The following is an 18640-nucleotide window of genomic DNA, read 5'->3' as shown; positions in this document are numbered from 1 at the left end:
CGAGGTATCAATGCACTTTGCGGACTGTAGGCTAAGTAAAGGCACACCTTTAGGGCATCTCACAGAGCATCAGCTGCGAATTTTCTGCACATTCAAAGAAAACGACTCACCCGATATCACGAAGGGAAGACCCCTAAGGCACTACAAACTGCGCAATACTCGAAGCTGCAGTCTTCGCCACAGTGTCTCCTCTGAGAAGCGATATGTTTGCGTCAACTTATGCGCGCGAATCAAGTCGCTGGTCTGGCAGAAGTATACCATGTGGGTAAATAGACCTTCGTGGCTAATAAGTTCTATGTTTACGGACTGGATCATAAGTTTGTCACTTATAAATAGGTTAACAATAGCTCTGCAATTAATCGCTACTCTACGAGTGAAAAACAAACATGAAACTAAAAAGCTTAAATAAAGCTGAGAACTTACGTACCGCAGTCCGCGCTCTACAGCTTTCGTTGTCTTTGCCGGCTCCGTGTTGCCGCACACTTTGCTTTCTTTTTCTTTCACACGCAAAAAAGCCTTCGTAAGTTTGTTAAATAAGAAAAATACACTTGTGTATATTGCAACCTAAACGTCGGTCAGTTATCTGTAAGAAAAGTGAGAGAATGAGAAAAGGCCAAGAACGTTTTTGGTTATACATATAAATTAAAATATTTTAAAGGCGATTACGATACTTATTAATACGAAATTTCAGCAAATAATAATAATTGGTTTACAGGAAGTGAAAGTCGCAGTATCTGTCACACTCGTTTCTGTGGACACCTGAACCGCGCCATAAGGAAGGGAGCCCCCGCCGGGGTGGCACAGTGGTTACGGCGCTCGACCACTGTTCCCAAGGACGCGGCATCAAATCCCGGCCTCGGCGGCCGCTTTTCTATGGAGGCGAAAAGCAAGGCGCTCGTGTGCTGTGCGATGTCAGTGCACGTTAAAGAACCCCAGGTGGTCGAAATTTCCGGAGTCCTCCACTACGGCGTCTCTCATAGCTCGTGTTGATTTGGGACGTTAAACCCCACAAACCAACCAACCATAAGGAAGGGAGGAAGGATAGAGGAAGGATAAGGAAGGGAAAGTGGATAGAGAGAAACGGGAGCCGGTAGTGGAGGGCTACGGGGTAATTTCGACCACCTGGGGATCTTTAACGTGCGCTGACATCGCTCAGCACACGGACGCCTCTTCGCTTCGCCTCCATCGAAGCGCAGCCGCCGGCGGTCGGGATCGAACCCGGGTACTCCAGCACAGTAGTCGGGCGTACCCTTCAGCAAAGCTATTAAAGCAGTTTTGCGATATATTGATTCAAACATTTGAGAGATGAGTGTAAATATGTATCTGCAGTACAAAGCACTCATAATATTTTTGACAACCCAAAGAGAATTTCTCAGAAGAGAAAAAAGAGCCACGAGAGAGTGGCGCATAGCTTGTGGCTCTTCTTTCTCTTTTTCTCAGAAATTCTATTTGCCTCGTGACTCTCTTTTTCCTGATAAAAGAGCAAGAGCCGAGATAGAAACTCCTGGAAAAGCTGCCATATATAATAGGTCTAACATTCCCCAAACGCCACTTGACTTGAGCAAGTGGTGTAACACTCAGAAGGAAGTAGTTGCCGTACTCGCGCGCCCAAACAAAACGCCCTTGATACTAGTATCAGCGTACGCTCGTCCCATAAACACAGTTGTTAATATTGCGTTAGGTTGCACGCATTCAATGTTTATACTAGCGAACTTCGATACTAATAGGTGGAGATTTTAATGCTCCGCGCCCAGCTTGGGGAGATTATTATGATTCCAAATGTGAGATCAAGTGAACACTGCCTTCACAGAAATGGAGTTTACAATGCTAAATCATCCACGGATCGCAACAGTTCCTGCAATACGAACACACTCAGACTTGACGTGGGGGAAAGGCCCTGGTGCACCCCGGCAAGAACAATTAGATGCGTGTGGTAGGGACCATGCCCCCATTAGTATAGGTTTTAATTTGGGACACGAAGAAAATTCGAAGGAAAGTCTCTGTTACACATTGAGATGGTGTACGGCAGGATACTAGAACTCTTGCGGTTAGCCCGAATTCACTTGTTGCTACCCTTAAAACGGTACTAAGGATCACACAATTACAAAGACAGTGAATGGAGCTAGAATAGCAGCTTGGGCATGTTGGTTATGCATCTTGAGGATAACAGCGCGGAACACAGGACGGGAGCACAAGATTAGAGGACGACACAACGAGCGCTGACTTTCAACAATGTTTATTTTGGAACACCCTCAACTTCTTATACCCTAACGCCACAGACGCGTACAAATGACTTGCACATATTAGCAAAGTTAAAAAAAAAACACAAACAAAAACATAATATTAGATAAATAAATACACGTGCCGCATAACCTTTTCTTGCACACAGCGTGGTGCACTCTCTAAACACTCATGGAGACGATTGCACATTCAGCAGTTCGATTTCTTTTTGTGTTAACAGCAGGGACGGTTTGCTGACACATCGTTCCTGCAGTCTAGCTATCTCAGCGGCTTCAATTATCTCACGAACCAGCGGCTCATTATGTTTTGCTAGAACTTTACATTGTGTGAATTGCACGCAGCAAGTTTTTGACGCGCAGTCTCTTACATGAATCCCCAAATGCCTGCTTTTTTGTTCGACCTTGTTTTTTGTGTTCTTTCAGCCTGTCATTTGTGCACCTTCCAGTCTGTCCTACATATTCCTTCCCACACTTCAAGGGTATGGAATAAACAACGCCTTCCGCGCACTCCACAAATCGACTCTGGTGGTTTGTTACGCACCCCCTCTGCATTTGCGATCCATCAGCGTTTACACGTCGGCAGAGGCTTTTCAATTTTTCAGGAGCAGTGAGCACAACATTAACGCCTGCTCTACGACCGATCTTTTTTAAGCGATGGGAAATGTTGTGCACATACGGTATGGCCACAATCCTGCGCTTGTTTGTTGTCTCCCTGTTCTCGTCACCTAGTTGAGCACCGACACGCTCGAGTCTCAACTTCTTGTTCAAACGTTCCGCAACAGAAACAAGCAAATGTGATGGGTACCCAGCTCCTGTAAGGCGGTCAACCTGGCGATGAAAACTGGCCTCCATGGTGTGAGTGCATGACTTCTTGAGAGCATTTGACAAACAAAGGTTTGCAACTGCTCTTTTCGCAAGTTTGGAATGAGCCGAGTAGAAAGGGAGTGGCGCCTTGTCACCTCTGGGTTCATAAGCCCAGCAGACCTTCCCTTGCCCGAAATCAAGTCTGAGATCTAGAAATCTCATAGACCCCTGTACCGGGACTTCGTGGGTAATCGTGAGCGGCTGAAGAACGTGGTTAAAGCACGCCACTACTTCCTGAGCTACGTCTTGGGCGTTCGTGCCGCGGCCATCACAGAGCACAAGGTACTACCTTGTGCTCTGTGATGGCCGCGGCTGAAGAACGTGGTTAAAGCACGCCACTACTTCCTGAGCTACGTCTTGGGCGTTCGTGCCGCGGCCATCACAGAGCACAAGGTACTACATTGTGCACCCCCGCACCCCCGTCTCTCCTCTGTCGAGACGTCAGCGTATCACGTGGTGTGACGTAGCATTCCACATTCTTTGCACGGCGTGTAACCGTCACGAAGGGCTGTGGTTTACCTCTAGCAATATGCTTCGCATAAAATGAGGTGATCCGAGTGACGACACAGGCATGCCGTTATGAAAAGCAGCTGGCTCATAAGAGGAAGGACGACTGGTGTAGTCGTTTGGGCTCGGGGGCGACAATCAAGGCACTCTGGGGGACTTATCGTCGCATGGAAAAGGGACGACAGATCAAAGATCACGCAGAAAGTATTAGACTAGCATTACAACTAACACCAGAGGAATTTGCAGATCAGGCTGCAGTCCTTTTCTTCCCGAATCACGCTCAGTGTCCCACTCGTCCGCCGACGAAGGACGTAGTTGATAAAACGGGGATAGCATTACCATCTACCAAATAGGAATTATTGGCTGCTATCGTAGACGCAAATGGTAAAACTGCGCCTGTGCATGATAAGGTTCCTTATGAGATATTTAAGAATTTAAAAGGAGATGCAATTGAAAGCCTGCTGTAAGTGATAAATGAGGTATGGCAAGGAGGAGAAGTTCCAGTCGGCTGGAAACCCTCAGTGGTGGTCCCAATACCAAAGCATGGAAAACCTCTTACAAGCCTACACTCTTTGCGGTCAATATCGCTAAGGCCCACAATTTGCAAGATTTATGAAAAAATGATAGCCCCCCCCGTCTGTCATGGTGGTTGGAAAGTCAGCAAAAATATCATGCTCGGCAAATTGGATTCCGTACAAGCCTTTTCAAAGAATCTGGGTTATCTATACTAGCCGAAAGGTCGTATATGTGTAGGCCTCATAGCCACCTTGTACGTACCGTGGGGGCTACCGACGTGGCAGAGGCATACGATAACGTGTTACGCACCGAGATATTTAACAACGTGGAAAGTATGGGTATCCCACTACAGGTCAGAAAAGCGGTGCATAACCTGCTTAATGACAGGGCGTTTTCTGTCCGGATAAAATGACAACAAATCGGCAATTACACATCAAACAGAGGCGTGCCGCAAGGGTCAGTCTTAGTACCTTTGTTATTCATTATCGCATTCATCCCTTTGGCGTGGAAATTAGCTGAAATACCAGAGGTGCAGTTGATTATTTACGCAGACGATGTCACAATATGGTCTACTCATAAATGCCTTGAGACATAAAATCTTTATTTGCAGGAGGCCCCGAATACACTACATGAATGCGTCTGCGGTGCAGGTCTGGAGCTGTCTCCCCCAAAAGTCCATCTACATTCATGTTGCAAATAAAATGGAAGAAACCACTTGGCAACGAAAAGAGTCATGCTTAAGATTTGAAATCAGTCATTACAAGAGGTGGACGAGCTGAGAGCTCGTGGCCTAAATATTAATAAATCTGGCAAAGTAACACAATGGCTCCATAGGATGAAAAAAGTAGCTACGACTTCCTTGCACTTGATAAAACGTATTTCGTCCAGAGGTGGAGGAGCCTGAACGGAGATGGCAAGAAGTCTTATACAATCGGTGCTTCAGTCCAAGATACTATACCAGGCCCAGTTCCAAAGACTCACGAGGCGACAGTGGGCAGAGTTGAAAACAATAAACAGGAACGCGATGCGCACAGTCAGTGTCTTATCAAACATAACTCCCATCCCTATTCTTCAGGAAAAAAATATTATAGAGGGCACTTTGGACCACTAAAGTGCACTGAGGTGAAAGCCATTAGAGCGCGGTGGATCGTAGCGCTCCACTACGGCATCTCTATCTCTATCACTTCTTTCACTCCCACCTTTCTCCCTTCCTTACGGCGTGGTACATGTGTCCGCGGAGAATTGTGACAGGTACTGTGCCTTTTCTATCCTGTAAATCAATTTGAAACGCCGCTGATGCCTGCTGTACTAACCCCTCCTAGACATCTGTTGTTGTTGTTGTGGCTGTAGGAAGAAGGAAAAGAAAATGCACGGGCCTGCTACTGGCTCTGTAGCTGAGCCACCTCCGCTGCTGATTGATTTTTTTTTTCGTGCAGACAGAAGAGAAAATAGAGAAGAAAGAAAAGGAAGAGGGAAAGAAAGACGCGCGCCTCAACAACAGCCGTCGTTCACCACCGAAGTGGTGGCGGGTGCAATGACGGCCTACAACAGACAAAAATTCGGTGGCAGGCTAGCCTACACCGCAAGCGGCGGTGACCTACCTGCCCCAGCCCCATCAGGGGAGTAGCTTCGAAACTGCTTCTGTTTGCTGTGTGGTGCGGCGTTTAAGAAAGCGGCAAATTCAAGGCACCGCACGGACGCCATGATCGGACACCCGGTGGGTTCAGTTTCGTATATGCATGAATCGCCTGTTGACGTCAAGACCTGTCCTGACGGTACATCAGCGCCCCTTGTCGAACACAACCAACATTTCAATGAAGGCACCAAGGTTCACCAGCATTCTATAATTCGATTACAGGAAAGGAAAGGCGCAGTATCCATCACTCGCGGAATCCCATCATCCTCGCAGTAGACAAGGGGAATTATGAAGAGCGTTTCACGATCCGGGGCATGACGCAGTGGTAAAGCGCTCGGCTCGAAATCCAAAAGGTGGAGGTTCGATTCCCCGTGGAGACAAGGTAACGCTTAAAAGTGTAACACCTCTGCTGACAACCTTCTGTCGACAACGATGAGACATTAAAGGTTTTCGCCTTAATATGCGCAGCTCAACACACTGACAGAACTCACTGAACAACGAAAAGCATCAAAGAGTATGAAACGAAAATATGTTATACCCATGGCATTCTTGACCAAAGCGGTGACAAGGCAAACACCGACGATGGCGTACCCCCTCCATGAGAGTTCACTACTATTACGACTAACAAAACGACTAAGCTACGTCGTACAGATAAGCCGGCATTTCGCCTATGGTTGATGTACTCCCTGGAACCTGTATTGCACATATAGACGCGTCGATTAAAGAAAATGGTGGTAGAACAGCAGGCACCAGCCCGACTCACGAACAGTTAATTGTACATAATGAATACGAAACAGAACATCAAGACTCGCTTGCGATGTAATGCAGGCCATAAATAAAATAGAGTCCATAACAGAAGCCCACATCTATACCGACTGCTTAGCTACCATAAAACAACTGAAAAGAGTGACAAGACACTACGGGTAACACAGGATATCCATGCACTTAAAAAAGATACACTACCAGATACACTCGGCACAAGATAATACTGAGAACGCTGAGCAGAGAAAAGTTGACAACCTCACACACCAAGTTCAAAATTCTACTCCACCACCCACCAAGATACCTTTTGATGCCCGCTCCGTTGTCCCCATCCTAGCATCCTCTCTGCGGTAAAGTACACATGCCCTCATCCCGCCGAGCCCTTACCCCTTCCCTAATAACAACTATAGACTGGAGGAGGTATCCCTTAGAAGGATAAGGGCGGTCTTTACCCCGTCGGTAAAGTCTCGATGGGACTCCCAAAACTTAGGTTCAACCACCTCCCTGAAATGTTCTACATCGGCTGCAGAGGTGAATGCTCGCCACCTGGTGTGGACTTGTGCGGGAACGAGGGCGTCAAGGACACGGATTCTTCAAGAAGTAGGACTGTCGGCGACAAGGGAAGCATATTTCCCCGAATGGCTTATGGACAACACTAAAAGCAAAAGCCTTCTCCAGTTTCTGGCGGCTAATAATTTGCATGACTTTCTGTAGTATGCCTTATGGCAAGGTACCGAAATAAAAAAAAAAAAAACAACTCTCTTCTAGCTCTTGTTTCTCTTTAGTTCCGTTACACCGGTAAGGTAACCAACGGCAACGCGGCATATCCAGCCTGCGGAGAGATTTCCGATTTCCTGTACGTGGTTTGGACTGCCTCGAACAACGCAAAACGTACAGGTTACTGAACTTAGCCATTAGCAGTGGAAGGCGCTCACACAGAGCTGATGGTCGAGCCTGCAAGACTGTATTTGACAATGGTTTCCGGGACTTGGGTGAACCACCGGCATAATTACTTCGTATATATAAAGTTTTCTCTCACTCTCTCTCGCCCCCTCTCTGAGAGCGGGAGCTCACCCCTAGACGTCCAGTGTTCAGCACGGTTGCACTGGGACATCTCCTACAGATTCGGCTTTAAAGGTCTCGACCGCATGTCGCCGTTCTTACAGAAAAGCCTTTCAATTTTCTGAAGAATATCACTGAATCGCAGTTAAAGACCGTAACTAATGCCACAATGGCCATAAATGCCTACTAATGCGGATATCCCTGCCCTACTGGATATGAAAGTGTATATATACGTGGATGATAATGCATTTTGCTTATCTGCAAAGGATGGTCATTTGTTTTACCCCTTTTTGCAAGTCTGTCCAAAGACCTAGACGTTTGGCTCCGGAAAGTAAACTTGACTCTCCAGATTCTCCACGTAGACAAGTGTTCTGCACACATTTTTCTGTCGGCATTCCCTTTTTGCATCTCCCTAATGGTGCCCGAATTCAACAGGTTGTGTCCATAAAATGCCTTCTCATAATAAATTAAGGGGTAATGACACCTAACATTTGAGCATAAACTGATTATTGCATTGAACTCCACACACGTGAAATTATTATTCCTCGAAATTTGAGCTCATTCAGTGTAGTAGATATTTTTAATATTTCTTTCTTATTATTTCGAAAGCATCTTGCTAATCCGGCTACCACTTACCGCTGAGATCACAACGAAATATCCTCCCCATGCCGTCTGCTATTAGAGGTGTCCGCTGCACTCTTACATGCTGGCGGTGGACAGTGGTCGCTCAGGTTAATTTTTTTCAGCAAAACGATTTTATTTGCATATTCTTTTTTTTTTTTTTGTTTTTTTTTTTTTTTTTTTTAGAAGCTATTATGCGACATTAGTGATCCTCGGACCTGTTTTGGGCTTCTAGACATTGTCGAGGAGGCCGAAATCAATGACCTCATGCTGTATTTTTAAGCATATAATCAGAACCATATTGTTCTTGTGTTATGAGAGTTAAGCTTGTTTTAGCAACAAGCGCTCCCGCATATAAAAAGGTGCTTGTCCAACGTTTGTTTCCGCCTAGTACGCCGCGAAACGAGGGAAGGGTTACCATTGTGTTGCTAATTGCTGAGCTGTTGCTGAGCTATTGCGCGTAGCTCTTTCGGTCCAAAAACTAAGAGGAAAATCTAAACAAGCATATGATGGCGCGAGAGCACACCTTGCGACATTAGAGGAACAGACAAAGCTTTTGAATGAAGCGATGTCTCTGAGATGCTCTTATATGCCCGTGTTAGTAAAGTCTTTTTGCAAAACTGTGTTCAGTCTAGCCACGGTCAGCGCACGAAAGCATGCGCCGCTGCTGTCCGCCGAAAGCCTCTCATCCGCCGCCGTCTCCCCCTCGCCTCCCTCGCAGCCTCGCGCACGCGACTGCGACCGACTCCCGAGACGAAGTTGACCTTTCTGGTGCTTGCTCAGCAAATGACTCGTGAGTGCTTCAACGCAAACATACACCATCCAGTACCTATGGCGTGAGCCCAAACTAAAGTGAATCTCCAACTTCCGCAGGAATGAGCTGATTCGCGGATTACGACAACGCCCCCAGACAGTATTGTTTACATAGCTTTTGTATATAACGGATGCATGCTGAGCTAGCAATACCAAAAGTATTTCCTTCTTTGCGCTATACGGTTCCACAATTATTTGTTTACAATTCTACAACAACGCCGCTTATCATTTTGGATGCATCTCGGAAAATCCTGCGCTAAAGTGTCACATCCTATCAGGCGAGAAGAAGAAGAAGAATTGGCTCCAGCCGAGCTGCCACTCGCAGTAATTCTATTTGCCTGCGTTTCTCCTAAGGGTGCGTGTTGAGCGAGCGAGATGACCGGTCAGCGGCAGACGTGGTCGAGCAAGACGCAGCAGTACGCCGCTCTGGTTGCCATCTCGATGAACCTACGCACCCTCCTCTGGTGTCCACTCCTGGTGCTTCGTTACGGTCTCGGTAAGTCTAGACACAAGACGCAATCTTGTGCATGAAGCGCGTAAGGACGGGTAGTTACCAAACCATGTACCGTCATTTCACTTAACGAAAGTTAGTGGATATTTACTTCAAACTGAAAGCTCGGCAATATTCAAGTAAGTGTAGTTGTCGCCTATATGGAGGTCAAGAAACACGGTTTGAGCAATTTTCATCGTCTGCCGAAGATAAAAGTCCTTCGTTATTCCCTGTATTTCTGAACGAATGATGTGCAGTTAGCTATAGGTTGGTGTTAATTCATAACTTTCGACTCGTTTTCAAACAATGAGATGGCCCGACAGTCGCAAGCGGGGTAGACAAGTCAGCAGCGTTATGAACAGTTGGGTTAAGGGTATGGTACTGGCTTTATTCATATCGCAAGTGAGACGTTTGAACGTTTGTGAAAGGTTTAGTTCTCCAAATAGAAAACGTTGGCGCATTGCACAGTAAAATTTTGCTCGAAGTGTACAGATGTGTGCACTCACGAATCATTTACGGAAGGTGGGGTAAATGTGCTGTTCCCCATACAGCTCATCCCAGATCAGCCGATCATCAGGCCAAGAGTAGCTTCCACCCATAGTACCTCCAGCCCAACAAAAATATAAATCGAACCCCCCACCCCTTGCCTGCCAGATAGATGTTCGAACCACTATATATGCCACCAATAACCTCCAAATACTTGTCAATTTACGCGAAATCTTTCTATGCATCTAACTCTACTAACTTGTCCTTTTCCACTTCTCTCTGTTCGTCCGATGTCCTTGTGTGCTTGTGATTTTATTGTTTTTTATCCTCGGTAGCTAACTACGAAATAACAAGCTTTATTCCTTCCCCAGTTCAAATGACGCTCGGAGGTTTAGTCCACCTATTTGGATAATAAGCCTGAGCATCTCCCATTTGCAGGGACATTCGCCGTGGGCTACATGATCGTGACTACGTTCATCTGCTACCCTTTGCTCTATGTGGAGTCACTTGTCTCCCAGTTCACCAAAAGTGGCAACCGCGGAATATTCAACTGCTGCCCGCTCTTCCGAGGTGAGTGAACGTTCCTGTTGGCAAAGCCGGAAGGAGTGTGCACAGCTCGATCTCTCATTTATTCTGTGAACTTCCGACTGAAGACCACATCCACGCAATTACTTACATTTATTTCCTCCTTTCCCTTTTGAAGCGCGTTACACCTGTGTCCCTGTTACTAATGCTTCAATTCAAAGGATTGTGAACAGAGAGCAATATGAAACCTGCATCGAATTATGCCTAACGTGCCGAATAAAGCCAATTATACTTCTAATTACGCATGTCGCGATGGCTTTTCCAACACTTTTGCATTTTCGATCCTGTACGACTGCAGCGATTGACGTTTAATATCTTGGACGGCTTGTGATGAGTTGACGACGTTCTGCTAGAATTTACTTGCAGCATCGATGCAGTGCCTACTTCCCTGTGCACACCAGTCACATAGGCCTAAAATGGCGTATCGCGCCCTTCAGAGCCCCGCTCTCCTGCCCAATAACACTCAATAGCTTTTCGTCCTATCAAGGATCAATTGCTATAGAGGCACCGTAATCGTGTCCACTACACTTCATCGCGTCGAAGTTGTAAGTTCAGAGCGGCTGCTACCGTTGAATAAAGCTTTCCGACTGGCTGACTGCCGGGGGAGCGCAATACTTCATTCCCGCCCAATCCCGTCAGTGCGAGATCCCTGGATGCACGGCGAACTTGTGTTCATGTATATATGCTCCGGCAGAAGGCCCAGTCGTGCGACTGTTTTCCTCGCACCTTTCATTCGCAGCCGACTTCACAGATGCGGATATGCTTCTTCACATGCGGACATCTCCTTGATGTGGCACTTGGTTTTATCGTTCAACTACGTACGAACACGTGGCGCCATCTGCATGTGCCCTATCCGGGCACTGGCACTGACGTGGGGTAGTACTAAGTTGCAGCGCACGATATGCTGACTCTTAATTTATCATTTTGTGTACTGTTTTGTGCAAACGGTGCAAAAATCTAGCACAAAGAATAAGGAAACGTGTCGAGCGTGCTCAGGAAACTGCTCAAGATACTGAGCGTCGTCGTAAAACGGATGCCGAAGCGAAGAGGAACAAACGTACGGTAGAAACTCCAGGACAACGGACTGCGCGACTGCAAGCGATGGAAAGGTGTATCAGAGATAAGCAGTGCTACGCAACAACTTCACATTTGAATAACTATGCAAATGGGCAGTAATTTTTTATGCGATCACTCCACAACTGTCAAGTACAAAGCTTTTGATATCGTGTTACGTACAGTCATGTGGCAGTTGCCAGCGGAAGCAGCGCAGTTGCAGCATCAATGAGTGCACGTGTTGCTCCAATCTATTTCGTTCCGTATGCAGTGCGTGTTGACGCACTGGCCGAATTTCGCACGCACCAACATCAATGACTGAGCAAAACTGCTTCGATCGAAGAGTACCATGTGAAATGTTTGTCACAAATCATAGCTTGCAACTGAAACGTCAAAACTAGAGTGTTATTGAAGCATGTGGCGGCGATCGTATGCAATGGCCATAGAGTTTACCCATCCATTTTTACGCGATATAATTGAAGGCCCCACTTTTCAGGTAATTGCATGTCGGCATTCTAAGAGAAAAAGATTTAGCCAATTTAGCTTACGTCAGGGGTGGAAGCCGGCTTGAGCATTTTGGAGCAGCTCAGGGAGCAATAATAATGCCGTTTTTGAGCAGCTTGGGAACAAGTGTTTTGGAGCATGCTAATTATGTTTTTGTAACATGTTTTTAAGATCGAACGCTTCTAATAATTGCAAATATCTACTCCGGACATACAAAAATTCATTCTGATTCTTTTTTTCTTTTTTCAAAGTTCAATCCTCGGCTTGACTCTGCAAGTATTTCTGACAAGGCAAGACAAACAACCAAAACATGTACAGATGCGTAAAATATCACAGCTGACCTGAGCAACAATTTGGAACAACACAAGCAAATGGAATGCTTTTTTCTACGTTTCAAGTCCGAAAATTAAGTCTGATTAAAAGCTTTTGACTACTTAATAGATTCAAACGTGGAGTTTACAATGCACTTAAGCACCACTAGTTTGGGATTCACATCGAATAGCAGCACATTTATGCTATCTTGTACACATCCTTCTTGATCATGTGCTTGCGTCGATAAAATCCTGAGCACTGGTCAGTGCTCCCTGCAAGGAGGATTGACCGCACTCGTGGATAGTATTTTTTGCTCTTCAGATTATTTACTTCGTAAGCTTCTGCCAGTGGCTCCTCATGCTTTTTTTTTTTTTTTTTTTTTGCTTTAGCGATGCTGAGGCTACCTTAAGTTCAACACGTTAACGATATGCCCTGTATGGCTTTCCAACACTCTTGAGAAAATTTATAGTGATTTGCACCTTCGTGGCATCGCCCTGTAATGCTTCAAGCGTACTTTTGCCTCCTGTAGGTTTGGCACATTTGTTCTTACCAAAGAGGCTCGACAGTTAAGTATGCACTTATTTTCACAGCAGAATCACTAGAAAAACTCATATGGAGTTCATAGCAGACAGAAAAGTTTCCTAGGTCCACTGAGCTGTAAAACCAGGGCCCGCTTGCACAAAACAATCTTAAGACTGTCTTAGCTAAGTCCAGACTTAACTGGAGTCTAAAGAATAGGCCACTAGCATGGCAGCTTAAGACTGGAGTCAAGACTGGGCTTCAGTCCTGACTTGAATAAGTCGCTTGTATGATTACGACTCTAGTGCTGTCTTGGTTAAGACACAAGGACGCCAGGTGTCTAAGTAGAGAAATTAGGGAAATACAGGGATGCGCTGGCACTGTCCCTGCTGTAAGATGTACACATTCCGTCAATTTTGCGTTGTGTAAAATCCGTGCCATTGCTTTTTGCGGCTTAAGATTGTGTTACGAGGAAAAATGCCCCAAGTGGTTGCTGAGGCCGTTCTGGGAAGCCACTCTGGTGAACATGAACCCGAAGCGTTCGACGTTCGGAACACGAGCAGTCTTAAATAAGCGTGGTCTTTCTAAAGACACCATTTAAGTCTGGACTTAGCTCGGACTTTATCGTGCAAGCCGGCCCTGGTTCTGCTACATTTGATGGCAAAATATTAAGGTTTGGTGCAGTGATGGGGCAATATTGCATTTTGGAGCAGGATGGAGCAGGGAAAGCAGTTTGGAGCAGAATAGAACAAACGTAGCAGCGCTTCCACTCCTGTTACTTGGCCAAGGGCGAACTGTGTGCGCTAGTACCCCGCAAAGGTTTCAAAATCAGCTTGAAGCAAATATTGGTGAAATCAGGTGACAGGGGCCCTATAAAATTTTGAGATCTCTTAACGCATATATATGAAGATGACAAATGTGACAACAATGGGGTCAGGATACGTAGCGCCTGGATGGAAGTTGATGACAACATGCAAAGCATAGCGCGAGACAATGGAAGTGAAAACATACGGTGTTCAGCTGGTGGTCTTGTACAGTAGCCAGGGAAGGTTGTCTGTTACCGTCACCGCGGGATCACAATCCAGTCACTGTGATATATATTTAATTTATTTCAAGGACAGAGGCTTGAGGCACTCAGAGAATGCGATTTTTTTTTTTACGAAAGCCTTAAAGCTTACGCATCAAAATCACTAGCATGGCTTTGGGAGGTGATAATAGGCAGTTGACAGGGCTGGGCACTAATTTGTTGGCGAGTTGTGTTTTGTACCAGTGCACATGACCTGGCCAAAATGGCAGGAGCTGCAAACTCGAGCTGTTCGTTTGATGTGGGAGGATGGAATGGGAATACAGCCCTCCGGAACCCTTGAGTTCCGAATAGACGCGCTACGTTAGTACATGCAGTCATGTTCTTAGGGGTAGGTTAGAGATGGGCTTTACGTCTATGTCAGGTGGCCTCTAACATATTGTGTTAGGCTGCGACTTCATGCTGCTTAGTACAGCAGTGACCGTTGTTGTTCGAGTCGGCCGTGATTGAGAGAGCCACAACCTAAAAGGCTAGTGCTAAATTAAGCGTGTAACGAACTTCATGTACGCGAGGGAGAGTGAACAAGAAGAGCCAGGAACATTATCGCCTTCAGGGTACCGTTACGAGATCTTGAGAAAACGGCTATCGCTCGACAGAGCATTCATTTTCCCTAGTAGTTCCCTCTCAAAGGCAGCAATACGTTAAAGCTCAATGCAGGTCTCCTCCACACGCAGGCCTTAAGGCCACATATTGAATTCAATTTTAGGTTTCTCAAATACGACGGCACCATGCATGAAATTACAGAGTGTATGACTTTTTCTTCGCCGAAACTTAAGTGTCTGGCCTTATCTCAGCTTTTTCTGAACTGAAAGGCTTCATCTCATCTTACATTGCTTATGCTTCCTTGTCTCTAGGCATCAGCTACTCGATGGCCTACTTTGCGGTGATGGCCAACTTGCCGCAGTACAGCGTTGTGTCGCATGCCATCATTTACTTGCTGCGCTGGCTGGAAAACTCCGCTCCCTGGACCACCTGCGAGCAGGCCACGTGGGCGGCGGAGAACGGCAGCTGCTACTCGCCGTCGACCGCATACGTGAGCCCCGCTTTGTGGGCCTGCTTACCTGTCCGCTTACCGATAACGCCGGCAATCCATAATGGACCCAAGCATTTTGTCTCAACTAAAGTGTCTATCTGCTCTCTATGGCTATGCTTACTTGTTTAGCAACCTAAAAATACTGCTTACTTATTTGTATTTTGCCATTTTTGCGAGTCTATTATGCCTCAGCCAAAGAATGTGTTTCTATATTGTTTTAATAGAACCTTTCAGACGCTAAGCCTGTGTGAATGTGCTTAGTTGTTTCGAGAAGTGTGGTGCGTAATGGCTTTTAATGATTGCCTGAATTTACTAAAGATGCCCAGACCAATTTTTGCATAAAAAGCTGAATTGATAAAGTGAATTTATTCGAATATTTCTGAATATATATTGCTCAAGTCAAGCAAGTAACCCAAACCCAAAATTTCTCGACTGACATACCATAAAGGCGGCTCAAATACCCGTCCACAGTTTAACTATAATCACCATATACTATCACCTACACGCACCCTTTTTTAAGATCGTCTCGTACGTACGCAGACATTTTTATGAGAACACAGGTGCAGGAAAGCGCTTTCTCTGTGCAGCTCTCTTAGCTGATGACAGCTCGCATCTATCTTGAAACCATGTAAACACCCCTTTGCTCGATCGAAATGCCGTAGGCATAAAGGCCAAATTTTAGAAGGCTTCTTACTCCATCAGTTTAAAATACGCCCAACATTAGGAGCATTTAGGGGGGCTTTTAAAATTTCACTTATGAAACCTATTTTATATTTCTACGTGAATGTGTTTGCTTTGTTGAGTTCTTTAGTAGTCCACGGCTGAGCATAATTGTTCCCACTCAGCGTACTTCCTCCTGTTTTATACATCAATGCAGAACACTTATACATGTCCAGTAACAAGACAGAACATAGCCTTGCAAAGGAAGCCCGCTCACGCATTCCTAGTTGACCTTGAAAAAGGCGGAAATCTTCCTTAACACCTTTAGGTCTATTCTAGCCAGCCTAGCTTCAGCGTCGTCTTTCTCGCCACACCAGCACGTCGTCGCCGTCTGTACCGCATACCGTAACAATATCTTAACTAGGGCCGAACGTTTGTGTCCAGCGTCCGGAAATAAGCCTTGCCGCTTGATAGCATCTCACGGGTTAAGTTTCCTCTTAGATTGCAAATTGAGACGATCGCGATGGCTGCTCAACTCCTCCTGGCTTTTAAGGTAGTCGCGTACGGTGGACCCTCTAAAATGAAGTACAAGCGGATAAATTTAAATCTTTCTGTTTAAGGCTGAATAGATTTCTTGAACATGAGCCTCACCTTCAAAATAATTTAAAACGTTAGAATAATATGTCAGGAAGAATCATCAATGGACAAGAAGTGGAAGCTGTGACAGATTTTCTCTTCTTGGGCTCCAAGATTACCTCGGAAGGAGACTGCAGCCATGAAATTAGGAGACGCCTGCTTCTGAGAAAGAGAGCAATGGTTAGCCTTGACCGCCTAGTAAAGAGCAGAGACATTAGTCTGCCAACCAAGATCCGTATAACTCGTGCTATGGTCTTTCCAGTTGTGATGTATGGATGCGAGAGTTGGACTGTGAAAAAGGCTGACCGCCGAAGAATTGACGCGTTTGAATTGTGGTGCTGGCGAAGACTATTGAGAGTTCCTTGGACTGCCAGAAGATCAAATCAGTCGATAGCGTCGACCATAAACGCTACTGCTCATTGGAGGGTCAAATTCTAAAGTTAAAGCTCAGCTACTTTGGTCATCTGATGAGAAGAGAGGAGTCGCTGGAGAAAGATTTGATGTTGGGAAAGGTTGAGGGTCGCCGGAGAAGGAGTAGGTAGCGAACGCGATGATTAGATGGCATCCTCGAGGCACCGCAGATGAAGTTATGTGATGTTAGGAAGATAGTAAGAGACCGGAAAGCGTGGCGTGACATGGTCCATAGGGTCACGAAGAGTCGGACACGACTGAACGACTGAAGTGAACTGAAGAATCATTTCATATGTACCTTCTTCTCAAAGTGGATATGCAGTAGATTTCAATAAACGGCAGTCAGGGTAGGCAACGAGAGCAGCAAGCTTTGAATGAAGGTCCGCAAGTGGTGCAACCGGTAAAGGTATTTGTCCTCCAGTGTGCGCTGACGAGTGCTATGACAATGAAGAAGTGCTATTTTAAAGAGAGAACCTTTCTGGTAGCATTGAAACTTTCTGTCGTTTTCGTGTCACTTGCATACAGACGCCGTGCGATACGGTGGCTACGGTCCTTGCGCGGCGCTTCTCCGACCACGGCGTCCAGGACGGTTATCCTCTGCTCTACCGGGACCGCGTCACCATCGTTCCCATCGACGAGTTCAACAACGCGTCGGCCAACTGTATGCCGGGTGCCGAATCGGCCGTCGTCAGCTTCTACAAGTGCGTATCAGCAGCTTAGCAAGGACAAAGGATGGTTTAAAACGTGCTCACGTTCTGTGTGTAGAGAACAAGGCGTTAAAGGACGCCTTTTAAGAGAATTGGTGTTAAAGGACGCCTTTTAAGGGAATTGGCGTTAAAGGACGCCTTTTAAGAGAATTGGGGATTTTCAAAAGCATATTCCGAAGGTCGTTACTGTGCGGAAATTAACAAGAGAGATGTTTAAAAACTAACAGGCCACATGTTAAATGCACGTCGAGCTATTTATTGCGGAAGCTGGCCCAGGCTTGGAAGTTCCAAACGTATGCCGTTCTGGATAACGACTTTCATCGCCTGCTTCACATTTTTGTTGGGGAGGGAAAGCAAAGCCCCGAATCTCTTCGACCACGGCTGTACGTAGGCGAGCCCTCACCGTCGAACGGAGAAGGCCACGACGAATGGCGCGACCATGGCCATATAATGAAGATAGCACAACGAGGCAAGCTGACAAAATTGTACTGTGAAACACCTTTACCGCCTAATTGTATACAATGCGAACTAACCGTTTCGGAAAGTTTCTTTACGAAAAAGTTGTGCCTCTGAAGTGTTTACTATTGCTTCCTCAGCACATGAACCGCGAATGTGTAGCACATCTTCTTGCCCTTAAGAATTCCTGCTTGCAGGCACGTGATATCGGGTGTAATTTTAGTTCCGATAGCTTCCCCGTTTTCTTTTTTCTGGCTTCGGGATGCATTCCTGTAAATAGTAATTGCTATGTCTTCTCTTTAATTTCCAGTTCCCATTCTTCAAAGTCAGCACAACAAGGGTGCAAGGGATGAATTTCTTGAGCATCTGTTTTCTTTTTCTCATTTGGATTAGTCGATAGTCTGGAATTGATCACTGCTGTTGGGTGACGAAGTCGCAGTTTTCAAATTGTTCTGACAGGCGATTTAATCAGTGACTCATTGGGGACCGGACTTCAGCATTACCTGCATGACGCAGCTAGTGGTTATACGGTGGGTGCTACGAACAGCGATGGCTAGCGTCGAAGGACGGATTCGCTATACCTTGGGATTTTTATGGCAGGCTGCTCACTGATTTCGTTTGATGCTGCCGTGATGCTCATGTGAAGCCCAATGAAATCGGAAAGGGATATCAGCTTCAAAAGG

The 18640-nt window shown here is 46.0% G+C and overlaps 2 protein-coding genes across 2 annotated transcripts in view; one reads left to right on the top strand and one right to left on the bottom strand.

The window, feature by feature from the left end:
* The window catches only part of LOC146178354 (uncharacterized), a 72502-nt gene that overhangs the window by 35718 nt on the left and 18144 nt on the right, over positions 1–18640 (bottom strand). The window contains exon 2 of the mRNA XM_084579680.1: positions 428–583. The gene's annotated coding sequence lies outside the window, so the exon portion shown is untranslated. The remainder of the gene's footprint in view (positions 1–427; positions 584–18640) is intronic.
* LOC146178353 (sodium- and chloride-dependent neutral and basic amino acid transporter B(0+)-like) overlaps positions 9397–18640 on the top strand; it is a 31810-nt gene continuing 22566 nt past the window's right edge. Inside the window, exons 1-4 of the mRNA XM_084579679.1 lie at positions 9397–9517; positions 10436–10567; positions 14909–15087; positions 17320–17495. Of these exons, the coding sequence (XP_084435805.1) occupies positions 9397–9517; positions 10436–10567; positions 14909–15087; positions 17320–17495 (608 nt within the window). The remainder of the gene's footprint in view (positions 9518–10435; positions 10568–14908; positions 15088–17319; positions 17496–18640) is intronic.

Source organism: Amblyomma maculatum, chromosome 9 (assembly GCF_055883805.1).
Source record: "Amblyomma maculatum isolate TAMU_Amacu chromosome 9, ASM5588380v1, whole genome shotgun sequence".
In the NCBI taxonomy this organism is placed as follows: Eukaryota; Metazoa; Arthropoda; class Arachnida; order Ixodida; family Ixodidae; genus Amblyomma; species Amblyomma maculatum.
The sequence above is the reverse complement of the archived record's forward strand: the minus strand, read 5'-3'. Positions and strand labels throughout refer to the sequence as shown.